This window comes from Delphinus delphis, chromosome 8 (assembly GCF_949987515.2).
Source record: "Delphinus delphis chromosome 8, mDelDel1.2, whole genome shotgun sequence".
Taxonomy (NCBI): domain Eukaryota; kingdom Metazoa; phylum Chordata; class Mammalia; order Artiodactyla; family Delphinidae; genus Delphinus; species Delphinus delphis.
The window spans coordinates 62,589,570-62,609,475 of record NC_082690.1 but is presented as its reverse complement, the minus strand read 5'-3'; the positions used below and the strand labels follow the sequence as shown (position 1 = coordinate 62,609,475).

The window sequence follows — 19,906 nt, the reverse complement described above, 5'->3', positions numbered from 1 at the left end:
TATATGCACATATCTCTGGAACAACTTGAAAACAGGAGCTTGGCTTAAAGAGACAAGTTGGTAAGAAAGAAGGGAAATGGAAGAGAAAGGGGTATAAGAATTGACACAGAGACTGAAAAAGAAACAGCGATGAAAAAAGTCAAAAGGAGCAGAGACTAAAAACAGAGACACAAGGATAGACTATAAGACTTCTTAAGATCAAAACATGAATTTGACATGGTGGTTGATGCATAATAGCTACAAGTGTGGGAAGAAGGGGAGTACACGATCTAAACAGGTAATTTAAGAAACAGTTGGAGGGCTTCCCTGGTGGCACAGTGGTTAAGAATCCGCCTGCCAATGCAGGGGACACAGGTTTGAGCCCTGGTCTGGGAAGATCCCACATGCCGCAGAGCAACTAAGCCCGTGCGCCACAACTACTGAGCCTGCACTCTAGAGCCCGGGAGCCACCAACTACTGAGCCCACGTGCCACAACTACTGAAGCCTGCGTGCCTAGAGCCTGTGCTCCGCAATGAGAGAAGCCTCCGCAATGAGAGAAGCCACCACAATGAGAAGCCTGCACACTGCAACAAAGAGTAGCTCTCGCTTGCCACAACTAGAGAAAGCCCGTGTGCAGCAACAAAGACCCAATGAAGACAAAAATAAATTTTTAAAAAAAAGCTTTAAAAAAAAACTGTTGGAAAATCTATATAATATATATATAAGTACAAGGTGCTATTGATAACTCAGAAAAGAGAGCTATGTACTCAACCTAAAGATTAATGAAAGGCTTCACAAATAAGGAAAAACTTGAATTAGGGCAGAAGGAATATGGAACCCCTGGCAGAAATGGTGGGGCGGAAAGGCTCATCCAGGGTAATATTTAGAGTCAAGAATGCCATGAGAATGAAGGAAGATGGCAGAGTGTGGTTTTTAAGGGAGAGAGTGAGGTAAGTATTAGGAAAAGGAAAAGGAAAAGGAGTGGTTGTGAAAGGTACGGCAGAGTATGATTCTTGTTAAAGTATAAAGGCCTTGAATGATAAGCCATTTTAATTTTATCACGAGACAATGTAGAATTTTCAGTTTTCTAAACAAAACAATACATGATTTAAATTTGGATGTCAAAAGGATGACTCTGGATGCAATGTGGAAAAGGAATTACAAGAGAGGAAAAAAATTATTGAATATACCAGAGCAAAGATGAAGGCCCAGTGGCAGTGTGTATATGGAATAGGTAATAGACTCATGAGCAAATTGATACAGGTGATATATAGGATAATCTATGCCCAATATATAGTAGATGCCCAAAAATGAAAAGTTATAGATGGAAAACTATGAAATAAGGTGTCCAGAAAACAAATGTGCCCATACCACTCTCCCCTCATTATCATTGGGGGATATATGTGGTCTAAAGCTGAATCCAGACAGGAGCCAGAACTGGAAATGAGTCTGTAATTAGTATGAGACATATTCCTACCCACAGAAGTTAATCCAACACCACCAAACACCAACACCAAGTACAAAGTGAAAGAACTGGATCACAGATAGAAAGTGGGCACCCAAAACCAAACACAACTCTAAGAGAAACTAGAAAAGTTAGAAACAAATGAGGAATGCCTCAAAAGATTCCCATGATTAGCATCAGAACTATCTACATTTCATGACACCTTATGCATTCTCTAGAGAATCAAGAAGTAAAGTCATCTAATGAGGATTAGGGCTCCAATTAAAGCTCTGTTTCTCCCTCCTCCTAGACTACTCTCATCATTTCCTTCCTCCTAGACTGATGCAGAACCCTCTCTGACCATGTCTTATTCATGCCTATAACCCCATTTTTGAGCAGAACACCTGGCACATAGTCTATGATATGTAGTACATGGGTTTGAACTGGATGGAAAAATTTGAGAATATGATGTCTGACTGTAGTGAGCTAAAGAGAGATAGAAGTCAATGGTGATGATTTGGAACCTGAGACACTGGAAAAATTAAAATAGGATGAGTTGTGATGGGAAAACAAAAGGAGGGAGAGGTTTGGAAATCAGGTGATGAGTGCAATTGGGACATCCTGTTTTGATCCAACTTCATGGGGAGTTCTGGCTGGTGAAGACCACATCTCTGTCTTAGGCTGATCCCTAGATTGGCTCTCCAAATGCATGTCTTCATGCCCTCACCCAGGTATTCAACTTTCTTCTCCTCTCCCCTCAACTATCCACCAACAATCCCCAAACACGTGGCTGTCCCCTGCCCAGCCTAAAGGCTTTCTACAACTCATTAGCGACACAATGAAAACATGTTGTGAGCAGTGTTCTACATGGGGACATTAGGTTGGGTTGCTAATCATATTGTTCGAGTTCTCTTTGTATTTACTTATTTTTTCTTGGTTTGTTTTATCAGGTACCAAAAAACATACTAAATACTAAACCTTTGCCAAAGTAGTTGTAGATTATCAATTTCACCAAGTAATTCTGTAAACTTTGTTTTATTTTTATCGAACTTATTTTTTAGAGCGCTTTTAGGTTTACACATAAATAAGCAGAAGTTACAGAGATTTCCCATATACCTCTTGCCCCTGCACGTGTCATCTCCTGCATTATCAACATCCCCCAACAAAGTGGCACATCCGTTACAGTGATGAACCCACATTGAAAAATCAATTATCACTCAGAGTATGAAGTTTACATAGGTCTTGCACATTCTATGGGTTTTGAAAAACGTCTAATGAAGTGTAATGAACCCTTAAATATACAGAATAGGTTCACTGCCCTAAAAATCCTCTGTGCTCCTCCTACTCATTCTTTCCTTGTAACCACTCAGCTTTCTGCTGACACCATAGTTTTGTCTTTTCCATAATGTCATACAGTTGGAATCATAAAGTATGTAGGTAGGCATTTTAGTTTCACTTTTTACGCTTAGAAATATACTTTTAAGTTTCCTCCATGTCTTCTCATTTTTCATTTAATTTCACTTCATTCTTTTCATTTTTTTTTGAACTGAATAATATTCCATTGTCTAGATGTACCACAGTTTATTATCCATTGACCTATTGAAGGATATCTTGGTTACTTCCAAGTTTTTGAAATTATAAATAAAGCTGCTATGGACATCTGTGTGCCAGCTTTTGTGAGGTATAATTTAGGTAAATACCAAGGAGCATGATTGCTAATCATAAGGAAAAAGAATATTTGGTTTTGTAAGAACGAACCAAACTGACTTTCAAAGTAGCTATTCCGTTTGCACTCCCAGAAGCAATGAATATGAGCTTCTTTCATGCCAGACCCTTGTCAGCAACTGGAGTTGCCAGTGATCTGGATTTTGGCCATTCTAATAGGTACTTAGGCATATCTCATTTTATTGCACTTCATGGCTATTGTGTTTTATTACAAATTGAAGGTTTGTGGCAACCCTGCATCAAGCAAGTCTATTGGCACCATTTTTTTCTCTCCACAACCCCTGGCTTCCACGGATCTTTTTACGGTATCCAAAGTTTTGGCTTCCACTATTTCATATAGTTGGAATCATAAATTATGTAGCATTATCAGACTGATTTCTTTCACATAGCAATGTGATTTAAGGTTCTTCTATGTCTTTTCATGGCTTTATAGCTCAATTCTTTTTTTGCTAAATAATAATCCATTGTATGGATGTACCACAGTTTGTTAATCTGTTAACCTACTGAAGGACCTCTTGTTTGCATCCAAGTTTGCAAATATGAATAAAGCTTCTATAGACATCATGGGGAGGTTTTGTGTAAACTTAAGTTTTCAACTCATTTGAGTAAATACCAAGTAGCTTTGTTGCTGGATCATACAGTAGGAGTACAGGGTTTTGTTTTTTTGTAAGAAACTGCCAACCAGTCTTCCAAAGTAACTGTAACATTTTGCATTCCTACCAGCAATGTATGAGGGTTCTTAACCATCCTAATTGGTGTGTAGTGGCATCTTGTTTTAATTTGCAGTTCTCTAATGACTAAGACGGTGAGCATTTTTTCATGTTTATTTGCCATTTGTATATGTTTTTGTTAAAATATCTGTTCAAAAATGTTGCACCATTTTTAATTGGCTTGCTTGTTTTCTTACTGTTGAATTTTAAGGATTCTTCGTACATTTGGGATACCAGCCTTTTATTAGATATATATTTTGCAAAGACTTGCTCCCAGGCTTTGGCTTATCTTTCCTTTTTTTAATTAAACAGCATCTTTCATACAACAGAAGTTTTAAAATTAATGAAGTCCACTTATCAACTTATTCTTTCATGGATCATGCTTTTGATTTTGTATCTAAAGTGTCATCGTCAATCCCAAGGTCACCTACATTTTCTCCTATGTTATCTTCTAGGAGTTTCATAGTTTTGCGTTTTAGATTTAGGTAATACGATCCATTTTGAGTTAATTTTGCGAGGAGTGCAAGGTCTGTACCTAGATTCATTTTTTTGCATGTAGATGTCCAGTTATTCCAGCACCCTTTGTTAAGACTATCCTTTCTTCCATTGGATTACCTTGACTCCTTTCTCAAGATCAGTTGACTACATTTGTGTGGGTCTATTCCTGGATCTTCTAGCCCATTCATCAATTCTATTTGTCTCCTTTTGCCAGTACCATACTGTCTTTTATTTTTTTTAATCTTTATTGGAGTATAATAGCTTTACAATGGTGTGTTAGCTTCTGCTTTATAACGAAGTGAATCAGCTATACATATGCATATATCCCCATATCTCCTCCCTTTTGCGTCTCCCTCCCTCCCACCCTCCCTATCCCACCCCTCTAGGTGGTCACAAAGCACCTTCATAGCTTCACAGTAAGTCTTGAAATCTGGGAGTGTCAGTATACTGACTTTGTTCTTCCCCCAATATTTTGTTGGCTATTCTGGGTCTTTTGCTTTCCTTGTAAACTTCAGAATCAAGTTGTTGATATCCACACAATAACTTGCTGGGTTTTGCCTGGGATTGCATTGTCTCTATAGATTAAGTTGGGAAGAATTGGTCTTAATATTAAACACAAAATATCTCTAAATTTATGCAGATATTCTTTGATTTCTTTCATCAGGGTTTTGTGGTTTTCCTTATATAGATCTTGAACATATTTTATTAGGTTTATACCTAAGTATTTCTTTTTTGAGGGTGCTAATTTAAATGATATTGTGTTTTTAATCTCAAATTCCAATTGTTTATTGCTAGCATATAAAAAAACAATAATTTTTGTAAGTTAACCCTTGCATCCTGCAACCTTGCTATATTCACTTACCAGTTCCAGGAGATTCTTCTGTTGTTGATTCTTTGGCATTTTTTACATAGACGATCATGTCATCTACAAACAAATACAGTGCTATTTATTTTTTCCCAATCTGTATATTTTTATTTCCTTTTCTTATTAGCTAACTCTTCCAACAGGATGTGTGATAGGAGTGATGAAACGGGATTCCTTTACCAATTCCATTTTAAGAGGAAAGCTTCTAGGTTCTTACCATTAAGTGTGATGTTAACAGTAGGGTTTTTGTTAGTGTCTTTTTATCAATTTCAAGAAGTTCCCCTCTATTCCTAGTTTGCTGAAAGTTTTTATAATGAATGGGTGTTGGATTTTGTCAAATAGTTTTTCTCCATATATTGATATGATCATGTGATATTTCTTCTTAGTCTGTTGTGGTGTATTCCATTAATTGATTCTGAATGTTGAATAGTTTTGCATACCTGAGATAAATTCCACTTGGTTGTGGTGGATTATTCTTTTACACATTATTAGATTTAATTTGTTACTTTTTTTTCATGAGGGATATAGGTTTATAGTTCTCTTTCTTGTAATGTCCTTGACTGATTTTGGTAGCAGGGTGACGTTGACCTCATGAATTAAATTAGGAAGTATTCCCTCTGCTTCTGTCCTCTGAAAGAGATTGTACATATTTGGTACAATTTCTTCCTTAAATGTTTGGTAGAATGCACCAGTGAATCCCACTGGGACTGATGCTTTCTGTTTTGGATGGGTTGTTAATTATTGATTCAATTTTTTTTAATACACACGGGCCTATTCAGATTACCTATTTCCTTTCACATAAGCTATGATAGCTTGTTGTCTTCCAAGGAACTAGTGCATTTCATCTAGGTTATCAAATTTGAGAGCAAACAGTTGTTCATAGTACTCTTTTCTTCATCCTCTTAATGTCTGTAGGATTCATATTCATAACCCCTATTTTATTTCCAGTATTAGTAATTTGTGCCTTCCCTCTTTCTTTTCATAGTCTGAATTATCACTTTTGTTGGTATTTTCATAGAATCACATTATGGTTTTATTGATTTTCTCTACCGATTTCCTGTTTTCAATTTTATTGGTTTCTGCTTTAGTTTTCATTATTTCTTTTCTCTTGCTTATTTAAATTTAATTTCCTCTTCATTTCCTAAGGTGGAAACTTAGATTATTGATTTCAGATAATTTTTTCTTACATATGCATTCAATGTAAATTTCTCTCAAGCACTGCTTTCAGTGTAGCCCACAAATTTTGATAAGCTCTATGATCACGTGTTTTTGTTACTTCATTTTTTCTCTGTTAGTTGGACAGTTACTCTTCTGTTTGACATTATATTAGAAATTGCAACATATATTCTACTTAACAAATGGCACCAAAATCAATAGAATCTCTGACCCTCCTCTCAAATACCGCAAGGACCTGTTGGTGATATTTTCCTTTTCCTGAAAAAACATGCTGTAGTAGTTCATTCAATGTGCATTTCCAAGTAGCAGACTCTGTCAACGTGTTCTTTTCAATCATGTTTTTCTTCCACCGTAACTCTTTAAGGATATCTAACTCTGTATAGAATCCGAGTTTGTCAGCTATTTTCTTTCAATATTTAAAATTCCATTCCACTGGCTTCTGGCTTCCATCAATGCTGCTGAGAAGTCAGCCCTCTCTCTAATTATTAGTTGTTTGAGGATAAAATCTGTTTTTCTCTAAATGCTTTGTTTTTGCTGTTTTGTTTTATTTTCTGCAGTTCCACTATGATATGTCTGATTGTGAATTTATTTGCCCTCCTTGGTGTATGCCAAGGTCTTAAATGTTGGCTTTAATTTGTAGTGGAAATATTTCAGTTGCTTAAAATTTATTTACCTCTTCCATCAGATATTACTTCACTATCCAGTAAATTCCTTGAGGCTCCAAAGAATCTGTCTTAAAAATTTATCTAGATATTTTAGATATCTTCAGTTGAAAAAGTTGTTCTGAGTTTCTGAGTCTGCCATAAATCTAAGTGACATTGGGGAAGATGGAAAGCACAAAATAAGAATGAGTGTAGATGAGATGACAATTATAGAAATCCAATAAAGACAAGGTGAAGGCAAAATCTTTTGGAGAGCTGGTAGGGGATTAAAAAGAATTGAGATTGAAGAGAGATTTAAATGGATGAATTGAAAGGACATGGTGAACTGCATTCATGTCAGCAGGAAGAAGGATGAGTAGGACACCCATTGACACAGAAGTACGATAGTGACATTCAGTAGGACAGGAATTCCAAAAAGAGGGGAAACCTGAATAATGTGTGAAGTTGCAACATGTAAAATCTCATTTCATCTGCTGCCCAAAGATATGTCCAAAGGCATTGGGGAGAAAAACATAACACTGAGGAAACACTGAATACTAGAACATTTGGTCCTACATCCACACATTAAGATGGCATCAGTAGAAAAGAGATCTTCATAATCCATATACAGTTCATAATATAAAAGTTATTCATAATACAAAGATATTATTAACTAGTGTCAGATGAAGAGTAAGAAGTGAGCGACAAGTAGAAACCAGGTAAGAAGTGCATTTTATTTATTTACTGAGACATAATTAACATATAAAATTGCATAAGTCTAAGGTATACACCATGCTGATTTGATACATTTATATATTGCAATATTACCAACATAGAGTTAGCTAACACCTCTATCACATCACAAGATCATTTCTTTATTGTGGTGGGAACAATTAAGATATAGTGTCTTGGTAAATTTGAAGTTTATAACACAGTGTGTTGCTTATAATCACTATCTGAACATTAGATGTCTAGGACTTATTTATCTACTGGTTGCACATTTGTACCCTTAAACAACATCTCCCTAATTCCTACACCTTCCAACCCCTTGTAACAAGCATCCTACTCTCTGGTTTTTACTAGTTTGGCTTTTTAGATTCTACACATAAGTGATATTATACAGGATTTGTCTTTCTCTGTCAGACTTATCTCACTTAGCATAATACGCTCAAGGTCCATCTGTGTTGTCACACACACAGGGCAGGATTTTCTTCTTTCTCATGACTGAATAATATAAATATTCCCTTGTGTGTGTGTGTAGTAAATCTTTATCTGTTTAGCCATGGACTGACACTTAGGCTGTTTCCATATCTTGGCTATTGCGAATAATGCTGCAATAAACATGGAAGTGCATATATCTCTTCAATTCTCTGTCTTCACTTCCTTTGGATATATATCCAGAAGTGGATGCTGGACAATATTGTGGTCCTATTTTTAATTTTTGAGGAACCTCCACAATCTTTTCTATAGTGGCTGAACCAACTTATATTCTCAGCAATAGTATACAAGTGTTCCCGTTTTCTCCACACCCTCTCCAGCATTTATTATTTGTAGACTATTTCATGATGGCCATTATGACTGGTGTGAGGTGATACCTCATTGTGGCTTTGATTTGCATTTCTCTAACAATTAGCAATGTTGAGCATCTTTTCACATGCTTGTTGGCCATCTCTTCAGGGAAATGTCTTTTTAGGTCTTCTGCCCATTTTTTGCTAATCCCATTCTTTTAATGTAGCTGTCCAGTTTTCCCAGCACCACTTATTGAAGAAACTGTCTTTTCTCCATTGTGTTCTTACCTCTTTTGTTGTAGATTAACTGACCATAAGTGTGTAGATATACTTCTGGGCTCTCTATTCTGTTCCATTGATCTATGTGTCTGTTTTTAGGCCAGTACCATGCTGTTTTGCTTACTGTAGCTTTGTAGTATAGTCTGAATCAGGGAATGTGATACCTCCAGCTTTCTTTTTTCCTCAAGACTGCTTTGGCAATTTGGTCTTTTGTGGTTCCAAATAAATTTTAGGATTATTTGTTCTACTTTTGTGAAAAGTGTCATGGGTATTTTGATAGTGATTGTATTAAATCTATAGATTGCTTTGTGTAGTATGCACATTTTAACAACATTAATTCTTCTAATCCAGGAACAGAGGATATCTTTCCATTTCTTTGTATCATTTCCAAATTTCTTCATCAGTATTTATAGTTTTCAGAGTATAGGTCTTTCACCTTCTTGATTAAGTTTATTCCCAGATATTTTATTCTTTTTAATGTGATCATAAATGGGACTGCTTCCTCAATTTCTTTTTCTGATAGTTCATTATTAGTGTATAGAAAAGCATCAGATTTCTGCAAATTAATTACAGAGTTCTGTATATTAACATGCCAAAGGCTAAATGAGTGTCTTTTCGTCCCACAGCCATGGACACAGAAGAGTCTACCCCTAATGAGCTCCTGCTCAGAGACAAAAATGGGCAAGATCTCCAAGAGATGTTGAGAGAAGTAGGATTGGCAGTTGAGTACTGGTTGCCCAAGCTGCAGGAACACCTGGGTGTGACCTGTGCCCAAGCCTTACAACACCTAGAAGAAAAAGAACTCCAGAAGCTGCAATCCCAGGCACAACATCCCTGGGAGAAAAGGGCCCTGGAGAAGCTGCTTAACCTGTCATACTCAAATACTCTTTCAGAGTTACAGGAGTCTCAGGTGGAAACAATAAAGAAAAGGCAGAAGCAGGCAGAACAGGCACTGCAGGAGCTAAGAGAGATGCTGGCAGAAGGGAGGCAGCGACAGGAAGAGGCAGTGAGGAAAAAGGAAGCAGAGCTGATGCAGGCAATGGAGATCCCCAAAGAGTTCTGGCCACGTCCCGAAAAGTCCCTAAGAGACGTCACGGAAAACATGCTGGGACAACTCAAACTTATGGAGGGGACACTGTCTCACAGCAAGAACCTTCCAGATAGAGAGCTGGTGCGACATGCATCTGGAGGACTAGCCCTTCAGGGAGTTTACAAAACCAGTAATCAAAGGGGCCTGACAGAGAAGAAAGAGGAGCTACTCGGTGTCCCCAAGGAGTTCTCACTCTGTGGCCCTGTGCAGAGTACACGGATGGAAACAAAGGAATTTACATCTTCTCAACAAGAATCCATGTTCATCCAGGCTGTAGAGAAGCTGGGCTTCAGTGTAACTGCCTCGGCAAAGGGTGGAGGTTGGGGATTTAGCCTGGAAGCTGCTATGAATCAGAGCAAACATTCAGAATCCAAGGAAACCCAACAGTCACATTCTAAGCACTCTTACTTCTGCTCAACCAAGTTCAGCTACATCCCACTGGCCTCCTGCCACTTTCCCACTGACCAGCTCCAGCTCTCCAAGGCTGCTCTACAGGAATTGAAATGCATTGAAGACCTTTCAGGTCAGCCAGAAGACCCAGACAAACTTCCCTTGCTGAGGCGCAGGACTGAAGCCTTCTTCCACAGGTTTGGCTCTCATGCTAACCAGGGCCCTCTGCACCTGGGAGGAGTCTACTGGTGGAAAGCCATTTCAGAGGGCTTCCAAAGTGAGCAGCTGGCAGAAGTGAAACAGCAAGCTGCAGAGGCCCTGGATATTTACATAAGGGGCAGCTACAGTGGCTTTGGAGTGAATGTTGCTGCAGGTGTGGATGTGTCAGACTCTCATTCAAAAACAGCCTCTCAGAGAACAACCTTCCAAAATCTCCAAACCAAAGTCCAATTATCTGTGGCCCAGACAGGTGGCCCACCAGAAGCAAATGGCCTTTCACAGTGGAAAGCTGGCCTCGTTGCCAATAATCAAACCTGGTGTGTCATTGACCGGGGAATTCAGCTGGTGCCCGTTTGGGACATCATCCTCACCAGCCACCGAAGCGATTTTAAGGATCCTTGTCAGGTAGCTAACTGCCTGAAAGACAGCTACACTGCTCTGACTGGTCTTACTGCCCAGATCCAGGAGGGAGAAGAATTACTGAGTGTTGAGAAGGAGGCTAGGCTTTTCCTAGAGGATGTGACATCCTGGGAGGTATCTGATCCTGAAGAGCAGCTTAAAAAGCTGATAAATTTCATGCAAAGATTGAGTGAAAAAATAAAAAGTTATAACACTTGGACTAATATATGCCTCACAGATAGGGGTCTGCAGAATTTTCTGGTAGACACTGTCAACTTCTGCAAAAAGTATTCCATATATGAAACTAAATTTATTAAATCTCAGTTGCGCAGCCTTTTGGATCCTCACATCTACAAAGTGACAAACTTTCCTCAGGCTCATTCCATCATGCAGTGGCTATTTCAGTCAGAACCAGAGGAAGAGAATGTCAATATCACCCAATTTTCTGAATTAATTAAAATCTTTAAAAAAAACCAGAATGACTTTATGGAAGTAAAGGCCAAGTCTGAATCCACAGAATCAGTGGAGGAAGCTCAAAGCAAGGTGACTTATGAGGTCAGCTTGTCTCTTGGCTGCTTCTTGAGATACCTCCAAGAAACGGGGCAGCCAGACACACACATCTTGCTACTTTTGATTGCAGCTGGTGCAGGATATCATGTGGTAAACAATACATTTCAGTATCTCCTTGGGTGTGATGAGTTAGACTTCCTACTGGATAAAATGCAAACTGCCCTAGATAAATACCAAGAGCTCAAAAATATTTGCAACTACAAGGCTCAGGCATTCCTGGTGCTCACAGGTCTGACAGCTACACTTGGCATCAAAGTTGCTTCTCCAGAAGAGAAAACAGAACGCTTGGCATTAGTAAGACATCACATGGGACAATCTTTGTCTAAAGAAGTTGTACATGTCCTCACCAAACCTGGGGCAGATCATGATTGGGAAAACCTAGAAAAAGACTTGAGATTGCTCATTGATGAGGATTATGAGGCCACCGTCTCTTCATTGCAAATGGAGGATGTGAAAAAACAATTGCAAAGTCTTTTCCATGGAAAGAAACAGCCCCATGAACCACATGATAATGAAAGTAACAAACGGGAGGTCATAGAAAATAGAGCCTTCCTAGAAATACTCCAGCGTCTAGGCCTAGAACATTACTACCCAAAAATGATGAGCAGAGCTAACTTCCATATGATCTACAAGAATCCTGTGTACAACACCCAGCCCTGCTCTGAAAGAGAGCTTCCCTTCTATTTCCTACAGAAGCTACTGATGCTGGATTATGGGCTGAGATACCTGATCATTAAGGATGATGAATACACAGAGAAGCAAGTCTATCCAAGCACCTCAAATCAAGAAAAGGAGGCTTTTGATCCATATGAAGATCTATTTGAAGACAGTAATAGCACCACTAATCCTTCAGCAACCACTAATGCCAGGCCCTACATTCACCCTATGGATATACAGATGGCAATTCTTCACTGTGCTGATGATTTTGCCAGACAATACATTTTGGCCAAACTTTCCATTTGTCAGTTTGCCCTCCCCCTTCTCATACCTAATCCTTGCAATGCTCAAATTGAATTCTCTCTCTGGTCTCTCAGTCAAATTAGGAGGAGCTGGCAGCAAACAGGGAAATCAATAAAAGAGGAGAAGGACAATTACAAAAATCAGCAGATGTGTCGTGTCTCTACCCCCATTGTGTCTTTTATTAGAGTTGGAAACGGCTTCTCTGCCTCCAAATCTCAGATCATGAACTGTCTTCTCAGTAAAAGGAAACATGATGTCTTTTTTCACCGACATTGCAAAGGGAGCAGCAAAGACTGTCTCTTGATGGGAGGTGTGGTGGAAGTTGCCTGGTTCTGTCCTGGGGGTGAAGATCAGGACAGGTTTGACAACTGCCTGACCTTCATCAATCTTCATGGAGATGCAAAGGAACATGAGAAGCAACTTGCCTTTTTGCAGGAGGTCTCTTCTCTCATTGTGGTCCTCATGTCAACTTCTGATGACAATAAAGAAACCCGAAAAATTGTCCGTGACCTGTGTCAGAAATCAAAAACTTTAATCTGTTTGCTTGATGATAAAGAAAAAACCATGGCAAATAACTCTGGCCCAAGAGTGAGAATTGGGGTCAGGAACAGAAATGAGGCAGAATTAATAGAGGAGCTCACAACTACAATCAGACGTTTGTTAGAGCTTTCTGACACTGCACTCAGCTTGGAGAACTGTGCCCAAATTGCTCGCAAGCAAGGATTGCTTATTGATGAAGACCAGAGAGAATGCAAGGAAGCCAAAGAAAAGGCAGAGATTCTAATGGCCCTACTGGGAGAAATGGAAATACCTCAGATGAAGGAAAATTTACTACCCCTTCAGGGAAAACTGTGGCAACTTTGGTGTAAAAAGGACAAAGAACTCTATCATCTGAGAGAAAAAGGGAATCGAAGCATTGAACAACACAAGAGTGAGATTGAGACAGATAAACAAATGATACGATGTCAACAGTTGAGAAAAGCCTTTCCTCTCAATGATTTAATGCATTCTGTCCTTGAAATTCTCCAAAATCATTCAGAAACTCATACCAAACTCTACTTCTTGCAATGGCTGAGTGTGTTTTTAGACAATTTGACTGCAGGACACTTGGAAAAACTAAATGAGAAGAAAAAGGCATTGTGGTCACTGGTCCAAAAAGAAAAGCAAGAGGCACCAAAGAGCAACTCTCTGAAAGGCTTGCAGAATGAGATAGAAGTTATCTCCAGAGAGATTAGTGACTGCACCTTGGGAATTGAGCAACTTCTCAGAGAAGTCGGCCAGATCTATGAAGCTCTGGAAGAAGCTTCATCCATGAAAGATACCCTATTTCTCTCCCTTCCCCACATTGCTGCAGATCTGATGCTATCTGGTTTTCCCATTGAGCTAATGGATGGGGATGCTTCTTATGTGCCCCTGAGGTGGGTGGCAGCTGTTTTTGACAAGGTCTCTGAGAAACTTGGAAACAAACGGCTCTTTGTTCTCTCTGTCCTTGGCCTGCAGAGCTCAGGGAAGTCCACCCTGCTGAATGCACTTTTTGGGCTGCAGTTCACTGTCAGTGCTGGGAGGTGTACCCGGGGGGCCTACATGCAGCTTCTGAAGGTGGAGGAGACATTTGCAAAGGAACTTGGCTTTGACTTTGTGCTTGTTGTGGACACAGAAGGACTTCGGGCCCCAGAACTCAGCAACAAGTCCCAGAATCGTGACAATGAGTTGGCAACCTTTGTCATCGGACTTGGAAACTTGACTCTGATCAATATTTTTGGGGAAAATCCATCAGAAATGCAAGATATTCTACAAATAGTTGTCCAAGCTTTTCTGAGGATGAAACAAGTAAAAATATCTCCTAGTTGCCTCTTTGTTCATCAGAATGTGGGAGAGATTACAGCTAAAGACCAAACTATGGAAGGACGAAGGCGGCTAGAGCAGAGACTGGATGAAATGGCAGCAACAGCAGCTGAAGAAGAGCAGTGCTCAGATGTAACCCGCTTTCGTGATGTCATTAAGTTTGATGTTAATACCCATGTCTACTACTTTGCTCACCTCTGGGATGGCAATCCCCCAATGGCCCCTCCCAATCTTCGTTATAGCCACAATGTCCAAGAACTGAAAAGCAGAATTCTTGTGACTGCCCAACAGGAATCTAGGGGAAGCATCATGAAGATATCAGATGTAAAATTCCGAGTTCAAGATTTGTGGAGAGCACTATTGAATGAAAACTTTATTTTCAGTTTCAGGAATACCCGAGAGGTCATGGCCATGAGCAAACTGGAAACCATGTATAACTACTGGACATGGGAGTTGAGGAGTCATGTGCTGAGCATACAGGACCAGCTGATCAACCAGATTCAGAATGAAAAAATCCAGACACTCGAAACACACACAATTGAGGCTCCAGTTACAGAGAAATATGAAGCCATCAAGCAAGAACTTGAAAAATATTTTAATGAAGACCCAGATAGTGAAGTGCTGGTACAGTGGAAAGGAAATTTTGAAAATAAGCTAATAATCCTTAAAGAGGCATTCATTTTAGACAGCCAAAGAAAAGCCAAAGAACTTCTTAGTTTTAAAAAGAATCAAGAAAAACTGCATAACAAAAAATCAGGTTATGAAAAGGAATTACTGGAAAAAAGCCGAGAGTTGGCTTTAACTGTAAAGGGCACCCAACTGAGTGAGGAAGAGCTACATGAGAAATTCAACACACTTTGGAAAAAATGGGTCTATGATTTGTCCTCAACTCACTCTCCAATCGCAGAGCCTAAAATTGAAGTGGATTCTGAAAACATCCTTTTGGATTATTTCAAAAAGGAGAAAGACAGGGCAAGCATACTGAATAAAAATTATGGAGAAAACTTTGAAATCAAATATGACAAACATATCAAAATGAACAAGAAATATTTGAACTTAGTTACAATGACATTAGAGGTCCAGGATAAAGAGTCCATAAATATGACTACTAACCGCATTGTTTCAAAAGTTAATGAAACTATTGACAACATTTGTAGGCAAAAGCATGATTACAATCCAGCTTATTTCTATGAAATCCTGAGAATAATAGATGAGGAGGTGAAATCTGCACCCACTAAGGAAAGATACACATTTACAAGAAAATATGAAATAGACTTATCCTTGTATTTATTCCAAAGAGCATCAATGAAGTTTCATCATATGCACAAGGAATTCAAGAGAGCAAATGATCCTGTAAACTATCTGCAAAGCAAGAAAGATGATTTCTTCATGAGTTTTAAGATCTCTTGTCAGGGAGCAACCTCAATTAAAACATTTGTTGATTTTCTGTGGCACAAACTCACCACTGCTGTCTCCAACACCATAAAGAAAAACATGGCCCGCAAAATTGCTGGGGACATGCAAGCCACCTGCCCGGCATTCAATGGAAACAGGGCTAACCTGGAGAAACACATTCTCATCTCTCTGGCAGAAGAGGAAAATTTTGGTAATTTTTGGCAGTACATTCATAATCCGGAATCGTATTTTAAGAATTACATTGAAAACCACATTAAAAGATATTGTTCTGACAAAGGAAGTGAAAAAATGAAGACATTTTTAAGAATAAGTTCAGATGAAATCAAGAATGCCATCCTCTCAGCTATTCAGGCATCCACAGCAGTAGCTAAAGATAAAAGCAGCACTGTGTCTGGGTGGTTGGATTTGTTCTGTGATCACCTGGGGAGTAACTTGATCTTTCCACGAAAAGACTTGATAAGCATTGAACACCAGGAGATAAAAGATATTGATTTTCTCAAAGAAGCCATGAGTACAGCTTTGGATCCTGAAATGAAGAGAGTAGAACAGAATGATTTGTATATGTTTGTAGAAGAAATCGTTCCTGAAATCCAGAAAATGCTCACTGAACATCTCTGTGGCTGCTGGAAACAGTGTCCCTGCTGTAGAGCAATTTGTACAAACACAATCCCTATGCATGATGGAGACCACAGTGTTCCCTTCCATCGTCCACAGGCTGTCAGTGGAGGAAGGTGGTACAAAACAGACCATTTTGTCATTGATTGCTGTACCAGTCTGGTAGCAAGTGATTGTGTTTTGGTTTTCGGAGATGGCAGGGAAGTCCCATATAAGAACTATCGACAGGCAGGAGGGGAATATGCCAGGTGGAGTATCACCCCAGACACATCCACCCAGCCATACTGGAAATGGTTTGTCTGCCACTTCAGATTAAAGCTACAAGAAAAGTATCTCCAAAGATTTGTAGGTAAAGGTAAAATTCCTGATGCATGGGACAAAATTAAGAAACAGGATGTGCTTAATGACTTGAAAGAAAATTAATACTCAATGACCACAAAACAGCCCCAGTATCTGAACAAAGGAGGCACATTACCTGAGGAAGGCTAAAATATCACCCACTCATAAGGAAAACATCCCTTATATCAATTTTTTCAATTGAAACATCTAAAACTAAATCAGTTAACAGCAAGAGTTGAAGACTTGCTGAGAAAGAACTTCATTTTTCTTTGCCTCAATTCCTTTTGCTTTAAAAACAGATTACTAAAATATATGAGTACATGATAAAATCAAATAAAATCCATTTAAAATACCTACTTCATATTTTAAACTATTATTCTGAATGTTATTTTTTATTTTTAAATATATAATGTTATTTAAAGTCACAAGAAAGTCATTTTCATAGAGGGAAGTTAAAATCATTGCAGACTGCCACAAATTCTATAGAATAACTACACAGTTTAACCAATATACAGTTCTTGACTGGAATCTACAAATTCGTTTCAGTTCTAAGTGTATTTTTTTTACCCTCAGAAATTTGTGAGGAAGAGTTATTAATGCTTGAATGCAAAAACATTCATGGAAAATTCATGATTCCCAATTCCCAAATATAGTGCTTTTTAGGGATATCCTGTTATAGGAAATGAAAACAAAAAACAAAAAAAAAAACCCAGAAACTTGACCAGGATAGAGCCTGCATCAATTCTGGAAACATTATTCAAAAAATATGGAAAATAGAAGTTAAATAACTTTTTCTTATTTAACCATCATCCTCCTCTTCCCTGGTGCCTTGGCACTTGCCTGTGCATGTTTTTTAAAAAAGGAAAAGAAAAAGTTCACAGGAGCTTAGGTATTCAAAGCCTAGAGCTATGTACAAGTCTGAAAAGGACTGGTTAATGGAACAAGATTTATGACAAGGTAAAAAGGGCCATTTTAATCAAGGCTGTGGACAAGGTCAAATTTGATTAAGCCATGATCATTTAATCATTAATGATTAAAAAAAACTATTCCTTCAAGACTAAAATGTCAAAAAATATATAGTTTTGTGTGGTGATATTTCAAAAAGAGATGCTTTTTACGTATTAAAAGGTAAGAAAATGCTTATCTCCAAATCAGGCACCCTTGTGACTTTTCACAGTATTTGAGCCATAGGGTCATGATCAGAAATAAAAATGAAGAACATGCTGAAGCCAACCAAGGATCTGAGAGGGGAAGGAAATCTCCCTTCTGCAAACTTTTACCTTCTAAAGCAATGACTTTTGCTAGGTTCTCAAAGCTGATGATCTGAAGGAATCCTGATGCAAAGAAAAAAGATTATTCATGCCTGACATAAGGGCATCCATTGGCTTCCATTTCAGGGTACACTGTCTACCCGTCCATAGCCAGTGAAAACAGACAGTACAAAGAGCAGTCAAAGGACTTGGATCTTCAGAGCTGGGAGACAGGAGCGTTCACTCTGCTATCTTTGTGCCCCAAGGCTTCAAGCATACTCTCAGTTTCAGGTCAAATGACCATGTTTCCAGAAGAAATCCTGGAACAGAAAAATTATATGGAAAACAGATGTTCTTGGACAGTAGGGTTTCCCTTTTGTTCTCTAAAAAAATAGCCTCACTGAGAGTTGGAACTAGTAGGATAAAGTTGAAATAGTGATAAAAACAGAACCCATGCATAATATAGCACCTGTTTCTGACATAGCTGCATCCTTGATAACTGTGCAATGTTAACATTCGCTGAATGCCTTTCATATTTGTTTAATGAATCCATTAAAACTTTTAACTAAAAAGTATTATATATCATATATTAACTTTGATTTTTCACGCCAAATTGTTGTGCATAAAAAAATTAATTTTTTGATAAATTCCTCAGGCATTTAAGTAGAGTGATTATTAAATGAAATTCAGAGGCTGTGTCAAGAACCCAAAATGGCTAGACATAAGTTGGGAATGAGAGAAGATGGCTATGTGTAAATGTGGTTTTCTATGATAGTAGTGGATGGTAAAGTGCCATCAACATAGGGTAAGGATTAAAGGGTCAGTGGGTTGAGGTCACTGAGGGAGATCCACTCCACTTAGGAACAGTGGAGTAGGGTGAATGGAGTCAGTAGGGATGAGAATCATATGGTCATCAAAAATGGGAGATGACGGGCCCAGTGTAGGTCACAGATTAGAGATGGCCAGAGTTGTAAGGTCAATAGAGGTATAGTTCACATGGTCAGTGGAACAGGTCTCTCAGAGTCACTGAAAGTGGGGATCATGGAAACATAGGAATTGGGGGTCACCACATCAATAGACTTCGGGGATTTCCAGAGTAAGTTAAGCAACAGAGGACAAGGCCTGCAGGGATGGGGCTAGGAGGGTGTTGGATTCTAAGACAAGTTCAAATAACATGAATAAGAGGTGAGTTGCTTAAATGAAGCTGGAAATTTGCACTAAAAAGATTTTCACTTAGGTCTCTCTCCCTCTCTCTCTCTCTCTCTCTCTCTCTCTGAGAGAGGATATAAATACGGGAAGGTCAATTGAATAAGGTGTGTTATGGACAAAATATTTCTGTCATCCATAAATTCATATGTTGAAGCCCTAATCCCCAGTGTGATTTTAGAGGGGGCCTTGGGAGATAATTAGGGTGAGATGAGTTCATGAGGGAAGGGTCCTCATGATGAGATTAATGTCCTTATAAGAAGAGACATCAGAGGTATCTCTCTCCCTCCCCAGGAGCATGAATCAAGGAAAGATCATATGAGCACACTGCAATATGTGTAATAAAGCAAGCCAGGAAGAGAGCTCTCATCAGGAACCAAATCAGCCAGCATCTTGATCTTAGATGCTCTAGAACTGGAAGAAATAAATTTCCATTGTCTAAGACACCTGGTCTGTAGTGTTTTGTTACGGCAGCCCAAGCTGACTAAAATGAGGTGTGCCTAAAAATTGGCCCCCTTAAGGTTTGGGATGCTTTTCCCTTAGACTATGGAAAAAGACATATGAAACATAAAACTTTTAATTTTTCCCCTTCCTTCAAATTTGTAATTATCTTTAATCATTCTCTTTAATCAGTCTAACCCTTCAGTAAGGTCTAAAAAAGCCATTTAGCCCTTTCTAGTAGTGCTGTGACACATAAATAGACAAAACAGAGAAGGAAAATGTGAGCACTACCAATAATAGTATCATGATAATGACTGTACTGATATCTTTGCAATAGTAG

The 19,906-nt window shown here is 38.7% G+C and overlaps 1 protein-coding gene across 1 annotated transcript in view; it reads left to right on the top strand.

The window, feature by feature from the left end:
- The window catches only part of LOC132429745 (interferon-induced very large GTPase 1-like), a 30,373-nt gene extending 12,979 nt beyond the window's left edge, over positions 1 to 17,394 (top strand). The window contains exon 3 of the mRNA XM_060018432.1: positions 9,453 to 17,394. Coding sequence (XP_059874415.1) covers positions 9,455 to 16,753 — 7,299 coding nt within the window. The 5' untranslated portion in view covers positions 9,453 to 9,454 and the 3' untranslated portion in view covers positions 16,754 to 17,394. The remainder of the gene's footprint in view (positions 1 to 9,452) is intronic.
- The last annotated feature ends 2,512 nt before the right edge of the window (positions 17,395 to 19,906 follow it).